Source organism: Pteropus alecto, unplaced genomic scaffold, assembly GCF_000325575.1.
Source record: "Pteropus alecto unplaced genomic scaffold, ASM32557v1 scaffold146, whole genome shotgun sequence".
Taxonomy (NCBI): Eukaryota; Metazoa; Chordata; class Mammalia; order Chiroptera; family Pteropodidae; genus Pteropus; species Pteropus alecto.
The window spans coordinates 27,867,198-27,877,825 of record NW_006442107.1 but is presented as its reverse complement, the minus strand read 5'-3'; the positions used below and the strand labels follow the sequence as shown (position 1 = coordinate 27,877,825).

Here is a 10,628-nt window from a genome sequence, read left to right as displayed (position 1 = left end):
TACCCTTCAGCCAATAGTTTAAGTTTTTCCCACTCATAAGATTTTAGCTTCCTGGATCTTTGTCCTAAAGAGTGCTTCTAAGTATGGTCTATTACCATCCAATAAACCTTCACTCTGGCTACCTTAATTAAGATCATAGCTGAGACACCCTAACTGTACTCTGATCTCCATATTTGTTTCTAGAACTGTTTTTCAATAGTCACTAACTAGAAATCTGTTAAAGCACCATGGCTATAGCCCAGAAAAAGTACTTTGCTTAAAACACTGAATGAAATTCAGGAATACATAAAAGGTAAAGAGTTATGGCAGGTTCTAAAGATTCTAAATTTGAAGGAAGCAAGAGCAGTCTTGGTACTACTGGTCCTTCTACTCCTCTTCTAAAGAGCTGGCTTCACAAGGTTAAAGAATCTAGCTCACATATCCTGTTGATTGTAAGTTCTACTGCCCTGAAGGCAATTCCGTAATTTGCTTATTGAACCGATGTAATGATTTTGTCCAAGTATAGTCTTGTTAATAGCATAAAACGTAGTTATTAGAGTAATTGCCAATTACTCATCTTTATAGGCTAATTGTTAATTTTCCCCCAATGTTTCAACTTTTCAACTTATGAATCTTTACGAGTCAGATTTTGAAGCCCAAACCGAATGAAATTCAACCGCTTCCTGATTAACTCTGAAACAGTTCTGCATTTCTGGAAACAGCAGAAGCTATTTTTAGGATTGAAATAATGATCTCACTTTCCCAGGCATGTAGCTTCAGCTGTTTTGATTGTGGGCAAGGCAGGAATGACCAAAATTCATACATGGATTCATGGAGAATTTCTGCATAAACAAACATGGTATTTCAATAGGGATTGTGTTAAAAAAAAAAAAGCTTTATATAATAAAAACTACTGTATTTCCAACACTGAAATACAAAAAAAATCTGTCTTTTTGGTATAAGCATTCCACAGAAACTTTGGGTCTAAAATAGTTTTAAAAATGAGGACAAATTAAAATTATACTCAGTGGCCTGGTCTAATTTTAAATGACATAAAGTAATGGACAAAAGCTTAGTACAGATAAGGAGAGATGCTGGCAGATATGTAAAATTTAAGGATTTAAAGCCCCAAAGCTATCATATATATGCAAATTCTATAGGAAATTATTTTTAAAATAAGAAGACAGTATAGGAAATCTGATTAAGGCAGTTAAAACTGGATTTCTTCGGGAGGGGAAGGACTGAATAGAGGGGATAGGATTGTTAGGAAAAGTGGGAGGAAGAAGGGAGAGGTCTAACAACCATATCATTTTCTAGGATTTGCCTCATTTACCTCTCTTTGGAAGATATGACTAAAACTAACAAAAGGCAATTTGGGTAAATAAAGACATTTTAAACAAGTAAGTTTTTATCATAAAGTTTAATTTTGGTTCAGAAAAAATTGAGTGAATAACTTTCTCTGAAAAAATATATTGACTCTGTGCAGACTGCAGTTATTGGGGTGGGGGGGGACTGGTAAGTTAAATTACCCTATTTTCTATTCTGAAAATGACAAAAAGTCCCATTTCCAGTCTGATTATAGAGATGCATGTGCCGAAATGGCTGAGAATAAATACAACAAGAAAGGTAAAAGCTGTAAGGCTAGGGCATGCTACAGGGTCTAAGAGAAAGTCTCAGAAATACCCAAAGTGGCAACAAGTAACGTTTGGCTGGAATTTGGAGTTCTTTTCAGTCATCTTTGTCTTTTGCTCCATGTTTAAGGATGCGCGTGAACTCAATGTAATTGAAATTTCCCTTTTTGTCAATAGGCGCTTCTCTGTACAGCTCATCCACTTCCTCATCCGTAAACCGATCTCCCATTGTCGTCAGCAGCTCTCTCAGGTAATCTTCCTGAATGGTGCCTAAAGAATAAAAGACTGTGGTTCAGAATACATACTACTCTGAGGATTAATTAATTACGAGGAGCATCTACACTTGACTAAGCACACTCTATATGTTAAGAACTGCAAATATGCAAATACATGAAATATGAGGTCTTCACATGCTTATTATTAAGCCAGCCTCAGAGGACAGACAGTTGCTTAGAAAATGCCTAGTTGCTTAGAAGCATTAACCAGCTGTTTTATCGATCTTTCCACATCCATTTCCTGATCTCTTCATAATAGGGACTAAACCTATGCCTAAATGAAAGCAATAAAGTATGATTAAGAAATTTAAGCCACATAGTTCCTTAAAGTAGCATGAATGGTCACACTTATTCTATAAGCAAATAACACTAAAGTCAGTACCACGTCATAAAAATCTATAAAGTGCTTCAGTGGAAAGAATACTGGAGTCTTGAGGTCCAGTTTTTGTGTTATTTCAGGCATTTCACTTTACCCTTGACTTTGTTTTTTTAATGTGAAATGAGACAAAAATTTTTTTTACACATCTAATTTAGAATTAATAACAAATATGGCCAGGCCCAGAGTGTGCAAAAACATTGAGTAAATATTTGAGCATTAACTATGTCAGAGTCACCGGGCAAGGCACTGGAGATGTGGCGCTGTAAGCCAAAAGGTGTGCTTTCTACTCTTGAATGTGAAAGCAGGGTTCTCATAAAACCTGACAGCACATCAGAATCAAAATCATCCAGGTAGCTTAAAAAAAAAAAAAAAAAAAGGTCCAGCTTCTACCTTTATTAACTGGTATTGATAGTTTCAAAAGGTTTGACTAGTAATTCACGTGTGCAATCATAATTGAGAACCAAAGGTGATAAATGATAATTCAAGCACAGAGATTTTGAAATTCATAACAAAAAGAAAAACTGACAACTTTCTTGTATGTAAAATTAAGCTAAACCATTAATAACATATTTCCTATAAAATGAATTGCAAGTATAAGATCAGTTCACATAAGAATCTCTAGATTTATGGGTTTTTTCCTAATTCAATTCTAGAATTTAAAAAAGATGTTCCTCAAAACTTAAGAATTTTAGCTTATAGAAATAATCATCTACAGCCAAGTCATTCAACTATCACATAAACTCATCATCGACTATGTGCAAGGGACTGTCGTAGGTGCTAGAAGGGGTTATTAAGATGGGAACAGAATGCTCCTGAAGACACAGCCATCACCTAGGAAAAGGGAGAGACTATGATGATTGGAAATAAGTACACAAACAAAATAGAAGTTCAGACAGAGTATGTGCCAAGAGAGATAGATAAAATTGTTTGGAGGTGGAAAGAAGGGAGAGGCTCTAAGTTTTCCTGGGGGCATGAGAAAATAGTATGAAAATGCAGGCAAGGCTCTGTAAAAGATATGACTATTGAGAGAAGTTTGAAGAACGGTTTTATGGTTTTATTCCTATTTAAAAAGTTACATCTGCTCAAAGTATAAAAAATTCAATTAATACAAAGTGTCTTTAGGTGAAAAAGTTTAAGTCTCCTCTGCCTGCCTCTCCCCTACCCCTTGCAGAAAACCAGTTAAGAATTTCAATTTCAAGAAGGGGAAGGTAGTATGATGAGGAAGACATAGAGGCAGAAATGGTAGAGGTAAATTAGGACAACAATGTGGAGGATTGTAAGGAGGTTAGGAAGATGATACAAGGGTCGTGGGTGGTATACCTGAAAAGGCCAAAAGAGGCAACATTTTGGGGAGCCCAAAAAGCCATACTGGGGAGACTATGCTTCTATCACTAGACTATGCTTGGACTATTCAAACTACTCCAAGTAATGCGTAATCAATGGGTGTGCCTTCCTTCTCAAATAACTCACCACAGAGATGACCCTTTATCTTTTTTCTTATATATACTCTGCCAAAGGATCAGGCATTTATGTAGTTAACTTTTGGGTGTTTTTTGAGAGTTGACTCTATGCCAGGCAGTATGCTATTATCTCATTTCCTCATTTAATCCTCCTAACAACCCTATGAGGTAGGTAATAATATTTTGTCCATTTTCAAATAAAAAAAGAGGCTTAGATAAGTTATGTAACTTGTATAAAATCACAAAGCCATTATGCAAAATAGGAATATGAACAGGGAGTTTAATTCCAGAGCAAAAGATTATATACCAGATTTAAATAATCTCAGAACTAAAAAGTACCTGATAAACACAGGACTGTACTGGTGTCATGGCCTGTAACACAATTTACATTTTATCCAAGATTGCTCTGGTTATTCATTCAACACATATTTACTAAGAGCCTAACCTTTGTGGAGTTATTCTGGTAAAGGAGTAACATAAGTTACCTAATTGAGTTTCAAATACACCTACTAAATTGTAAATCGAATATTTAAGGGCAGAGGCAGTAAAGTGACTGATGCCACAGAAGCCTGTCCAAAAAACCCCCAAAACAACAAGTATAGTATAAGCCTGAGGATATTATGTCATAATTTTCAAGTTATTATATATTTTAGTTACCATAACTAAAAATTAAATCACTTGGTAATTACCAGTTGCTTCTTCATCAAAGCAAGCAAAAGCATTTCTGATGACATCTTCTGGATCTGTACCATTTAACTTTTCGCCAAACATCGTGAGGAACATGGTGAAATTTATGGGACCTGGAGCCTCATTCATCATGGCATCTAGATACTCATCAGTTGGGTTTTTCCCTAAGCAAAAAAAATGAGGGTCATAATTTTAATTATATCTCAAAATGCATCAACGATACATCACAGTAAACACTTTGACAAGAAAGACAATCATTTATACAAGCTTGCTGTCTGCATTCATGATAGTAAAACTATTTGGAAAAAATCTTCTCAATGATTAAGGCCCGTATTAAGAATCGAGATTGTATGCTATTCCCTTGGGATGTCAAAAGGAATAATACCACTCTCATAATCAACATCAGTGTTTGCAACACACACACACATGTGCGTGCCAGAAATCTGCAGATAGTCCAAGGACCATACACTTTGGGAGACACTGCCCTAGACTCTGAATCTTACTTAGTAAACTAAAACATCATTAGATTGGCTTCACAGAACTTTAAGCCTTCAGAAATAAACAGTTACAAAAATTCTATCTAATATATTAATATTAAACCGATTATTACCCAGGGATGCAAGCATATCATGTAAATCCTCCTTGTCAATAAAGCCATCTCTGTTCTGATCAATCATGTTGAAGGCCTCTTTGAACTCCTGAATCTGTGACTGGTCAAACATGGCAAACACATTGGATGTTGCGCGCTGGGGGCGCTTCTTGGTGGTCTTGGTCTTTGCCCTTTTGCTTGACATGGTGGCAGTTAGATCCTAATTAAGAAGGGAGACACAAGAAGACAAAGATTAACAAAAAGTAAATTGAACCAACCTTTCTGATAAGTTTGAGCTACTTAAGAGATTTGTCTAAAAATTATTAGCAGGATAGTATCACTTGGCAAAAAAAAAAAAATCTCTCTCAACTAACTGATACCATTACTCACAGAACCAAACTACATAAGACAAAAACCGAACTCATGCTTTGCGTTCACTCATCTTCAGTAGCTGTGATGTTTAATCAGCAGTCCATCACTAACTTTAAATTCCAAACTGCAACCAATATTAGTTGCATATCAAAAAGATTGCATGTCCCCAGGACTGCTGTATAGCTAAACCAAACCTACTGGTTTAGTAGCAATGCAGAAACAAGAAACAAAATAACGTAGGTAACCTGGAGAAACAGTGCCAGCTCTATACGTCAGTGCTATTGGAGAACTGAAGTATACTAATTAATCTTCAACAGGTCTAGCCTTCTGCAGCTAGCCTAAACTAGCTGTTCTGTGTTCCATTTTAAAAAAGTGGACAGAAAGTAGGAAAGAGAACTGAAAAAACAGGTCTTTATCTCCTAATCCTTACTGCCAAATATCATTCTTCCACTTGCAATTAACATTTCTTATTGTACCCTCATTTCTGGAATCAAAGTAGTTCAAGATATCTGTTCAAAGGCTAACTGAAAAGTATAGAAAATTCTGAAGTTAATTCATCCTATAATTAAATTTTACTAGTATTTCACTCTATCCAAACCAATTTCTTACTCAGAGCTAAGCGAAATCACTTAAGGTGACTAAGTCCTCTAAACAAAAATCAGAGTACAATAGTTCTTAAAGCTAATTTAGTTTTTTTTAAAAGTTTTAGAAAACATTTAAAGAGGTATGGAAACTATCTTTGCTCTATAATAATCTAAAATTATTCCTGTAAAATTTCAGTTAAAAATAAAAAAAGTCTAGTACGTAAAATGGTAAAGCAATTTTCCTTTTAACACTCAATCTTTAAAAGACTAAAATTTTGTTCAGAGTTAAAAATCCCAGTCATCAGATAATAAAATTTTACTGTACCATTCTTTAGAGCTGAGGTGGCTATGGTAGTCTGCAAAACCTCTACCAGCAAGACCAAAACACTGTATTGAGTTATATCCTTCCAAGCAGGTCTAAAATAGGCACTACTGATATCACCCTGTGACCAGGATAACAATTTTAAAGCTTACGTTCTGAAAACATTTAGCTATGATGTAGCAAAACACTATGCCCTTGCTCTAAAAATAAGTCTGTGGACTGCAAAGAATGAAGCACTACCTAGATCAAAGTGACCTTAGAATACAATGCTTTGATGAGTTTTAAAAGTTTTTACATTCTTTCCTTCATGATACCATATCACCTAAACTATATTCAATTATGGAAATTAGAAAGTTTAGAAATTAGAAGAGCCTTATTATTTTTCTTTTTTTTAAGCTAAATCTGTTCTTAGATTTTAGTAGGAAATAACATGGAGTCACAAATTTCCAATATAGCATTCTCTGGCAATACACCAGAATATGTTGTTGGTAAGATATACCTTACATGACACAGAAGTTATGGTTATACTTCTTCCTCATTTCCAAATTTCCTTTATGGAGCCTGCCCTTCATAATTTATCTAAACCATTCATGAATGCCTATTTTCATTTTGTAACACCTTATAGGGAGAGTAAATCCCATTATTAGCTAAACTACATAAAGGTATAATTTTCCTCTCTATTCTAAATGTAGTTTTAAAAACTATAAGGAATTATGGAATTTATTTTTCCCCATCTTTTAAATGTACTCAGCAGTGAGTGGCTGAGACCTGATGACTGGCACACATTTACCATCCTGTATCTCTTTATTATTTTAGGCATGCCATGTCATTGCAAACCAAAGTATGTCTTTAAAAATAGTCTGTTTTGTATGACAACACTGTCTTCCCCTAAGAAGGCAGGAATGTCAGTTATTTTAAGAACAACGAAACTGATGAAAATTATAAGTCAAATGGTTGACAACTGGTTTTTTAATCTACAAAATTTCATATTAACTATATTTGGTAGGAGCCCTATAGATACCTTTTAAAAATGCTTAGTTTGGGTTATAAAGTTATATGTAACAAAAACTGATGTATTTCCTATTAGCCTTTCTTTTAATCATGCATTCTTTAAATTTGTAAATGCATTATAAAAGTTTTTTAAAGTTAAGAATGTTTTTGGGGTGTCAGCACTGGTCTCACACAAACTTTTCTTTAGCTCATTCAATACTTAATCATCAACCTTTAATATGATTAGTTAATGACACTAATGTGCATCAAATGTCATGTGTTCAATACTATTTAAGAATTAAGAAACTAAGACAAGTGTCCTATCTTCAAAGAGCTTAAAATGTAGTTGGGGAGGCAACTGTAAAGAAATGAGATGATTGGTTCAACTTATGAAATGAGTCACATAGTTTTCATTCCAGAAGTATGACTTGCAAGTTAAAACAATGTGTGACAATGAAAAATAACTCAAAGGTGGTTCATGATTATTGAATACTGTGAGTTCAGAGATTTTTGTTTCTCAAAGATTTAGAGAGAGGGGCAAAAGACCCTGAAAAATCTTGTTCCATTTAGAAGATACAAAACATCCTTAGAATTGAGAGATTCAGATGTTAGTCTTAATTCTAACAAATTAAGGTAGTTAAGTCTACCGAAAGAAAACTGGTAGTGAAACATCCAGCAAGTTACTTCCTGGGCCTTTACCTTTTCAAGGTTATATTCTGATCTGTGTTTATCTTCCACCAGAAACCTGGAGCAATTCAGGGCTAGGGAGTTCAGTTTCAGTCAGTTATTCCAAAATAAGGAAAGTGTAGTTTATTTTTTCCTACCTAACTAAAAGCATGGGTGGAATAAACACTGGCGGAGAGCCAAATCAGAACAGTGCTACGATCCCAAGGAGCAGGTCACTTAGAATACTGTCATCATATGCCTTGCTATGACTAGTTTTCTGTCCATTTTCACCTTCCCCAAACAATAAGGACTTTAACTGACTTGATATAACAAGACCTCAGCAAATACACAAATCTCATAGAAATTTAGATAACTAGGGTAAAATAAAATTGGAAAATATTTCATACATCGACAGTATGAAATATTCTAAATAAAGTATTCTGTATTTAGAATGGGAAGATTGCCATGTAGGCACCTAAGGATTTCAAAGTTATAAGAATTCTCACTCATTCTAAATTAGAGTTTAGAGTCTATTTTTCTAGCATTTAATGAAAGATATCTGGTGTGAAGGGATATGTGCTGTATGAAACTTAAAAGAAGGGAGACTTGCAGAGCAGGCTTCTATGAAATATATAAAGGATTTAAGATGCATGAGAAAGTGAATGAAATCATCAATGTGGTCAAGGAGACTGAGTTTACAGATCTAAAGAAATATAATCTCATTTTAAATCGATGGAGGGGAGTGTTGGTGACAATGAATTCGTGGTTTTATTTTTATTAGAATGATTAAATAGGAAGAGAATCATTTAGGGTTATGACAAAAGGAGATACACATGTTAAGGAAGATGTTAGTCTTGATTAAGTGATAGGAGAAATAAAAAATAAAATCCTCCAAGGGGATTTCCCCTACGCTAAGGGCAACCAGAGGATTTTTCAGAATCTCTAGATACTATGGTTTCATTTATAAAATGGGATTAACCTACACTAATATTACATTAGATAACTCTAGAATCCTAGAGTATAGCACTTATAAAGTGTTAACAAATGTAAAATAATCTAGAAACTACAGAACACTCAAATTGACAGTATTCCAGGAAATATACATTCTTTTAAGGAAAAACTCTCATTTTGGAAAACAATTCCTACTATTTGGTCGGCCTCCCAAATTCAGATCAAATGCGTCTCATTTAATCAATGCGCTTTCAAGTTAAATATATGTCATTTTGGGTGCCAACTAGGTTTTTAAAAGTACGTTTTCAGGTTAGTGTTTCCGTTCCAACTAAACGAAATTTTCAATTCCTATGCAAACTTCCGGTTGAAGGTAGGATCAGTTCTCTTAAGACTGCCACACCCAAAAAGTTTTTAGCATTTGACAAACGCAATTGGTTGTCAGGGTTCGCTGCCAGTAAAGCCTCATTTAAGAAAATAAAAGCTTTTCTGGTTAAGTTATAGCAAAAGCCTTCCAGAAAAATGACACAAATGGTAGTAATTTTAAGAAATATCTTCTTTACCTTTGGATATAAATTTTTTGCACTTAAGTTAAAAACTCTCCACTGAACGCCTATTTGTTCCAAAGTTCTGTAAGGAACTGTTATGTTTCCATATGTGTACTCAACTACTTTAAAAGTTAACAGTGGCAAATTGACTTAATCCAAAGTCTCCACCCAAAAGAAACACGGTGTTGTATTATGAAGTTTTTCTCAAGCCACAAACTAAACCCCAAACCCCTTTGTCCAAATACTTTTTTTAAAAAGTTCTAATTACAGAACTGGACACTGAGCTGAGGAAGTTGCTAATTTTAATTGCTTATTCCTACTAAAGGTAGCCACACAGCTGCAACAGCTGCAGCAGTGGGGTGGAGAAGATACTCGGCTACGGTTTTTGCGCAAACTCTCTCGATTCGGGCAAGTTCACGTTAGAAACTAAACACAGTCCCGGAGTCAGCGCCGCGGGGCTCAGGTTTCGCTGTCCGGGCTATCGCCCAAGTTCGCGGCGCCAGCGAGCTAAGCCACACTTCCCAAGCTCCAAGTTGGGCAAAGGAGCTAAGTTCGCGTCTGGGCCACTTCCGGCCACGGCCTTCGAACACGGAGCGGGCTCTTGGGCTCGAAACAGGGAAACCGGCTACTGCACCTGCCCAGGTGAGCTCCGGGTTCCGGGGAGCCCGCCGCTGCCCTCCCAGCCGCCCCGCAGAAACGGGCCCACGGGACAAGCCTCACGCGCCCAACCGCGAGCACCACTCACCTTGCACAGCCGCGAGAATACGAGTACTTCAGTAAACTCACCGCCCGCTGCCGCTATCACCACCCTACTACCCACTGAGCCGCTAAAAACCAACACTTCCGGCCGCCGCTTAGCAAACCGGAAGGAAGTCTAGTCACCACTCTCCGCCAACAGTGGGCCCGACTTAATGAAAAGGCAACGGGGGTGTTTCCAAAAGGTGTGATAATGTGCTTAAATGGCGCGATTTTGACCGAGTGTACGGGAAGAAAAATAAAGCGGCGACTTAGAACATATGATAATGTGTGTAGTTTGTTGGGTCTTATGTCTGAGTTTCCGTGTTTTTTGGACCCACTCCATAATGTACGTCTTTCTCCTCCCCTTTCCTGTGAGCAGATAGTTGAGTCTGTCTTGTGGGTTTGCCTCCCCGCGCATTCCAGGGCACGGCCAGAGGCGGGGCTCGTCAGTCCAAGTCCT

The 10,628-nt window shown here is 36.3% G+C and overlaps 1 protein-coding gene across 1 annotated transcript; it reads right to left on the bottom strand.

The window, feature by feature from the left end:
- Positions 1 to 1,384: 1,384 nt before the first annotated feature.
- LOC102884859 (myosin regulatory light polypeptide 9) lies at positions 1,385 to 10,332 on the bottom strand. The gene is made up of 4 exons (XM_006920057.3): positions 10,176 to 10,332; positions 5,022 to 5,220; positions 4,414 to 4,575; positions 1,385 to 1,880 (listed from the first exon to the last, which is right to left on the bottom strand). The coding sequence occupies exons 2-4, from the start codon at positions 5,203 to 5,205 to the stop codon at positions 1,708 to 1,710; spliced, it is 519 nt and encodes a 172-aa protein (XP_006920119.1). The 5' UTR covers positions 5,206 to 5,220; positions 10,176 to 10,332; the 3' UTR covers positions 1,385 to 1,707.
- Between the last annotated feature and the right edge of the window lie 296 nt (positions 10,333 to 10,628).

What these genes read in the sequence shown, in the direction of transcription:
- LOC102884859 (XM_006920057.3), bottom strand. Translation starts at nt 5,205, where the DNA reads ATGTCAAGCAAAAGGGCAAAGACCAAGACCACCAAGAAGCGCCCCCAG. An exon ending in TGATATGCTTGCATCCCTGG is followed by an intron (nt 4,576 to 5,021) that starts GTAATAATCGGT and finishes TTTTTTGCTTAG; the next exon opens with GGAAAAACCCAACTGATGAG. An exon ending in CTTTGATGAAGAAGCAACTG is followed by an intron (nt 1,881 to 4,413) that starts GTAATTACCAAG and finishes TTTATTCTTTAG; the next exon opens with GCACCATTCAGGAAGATTAC.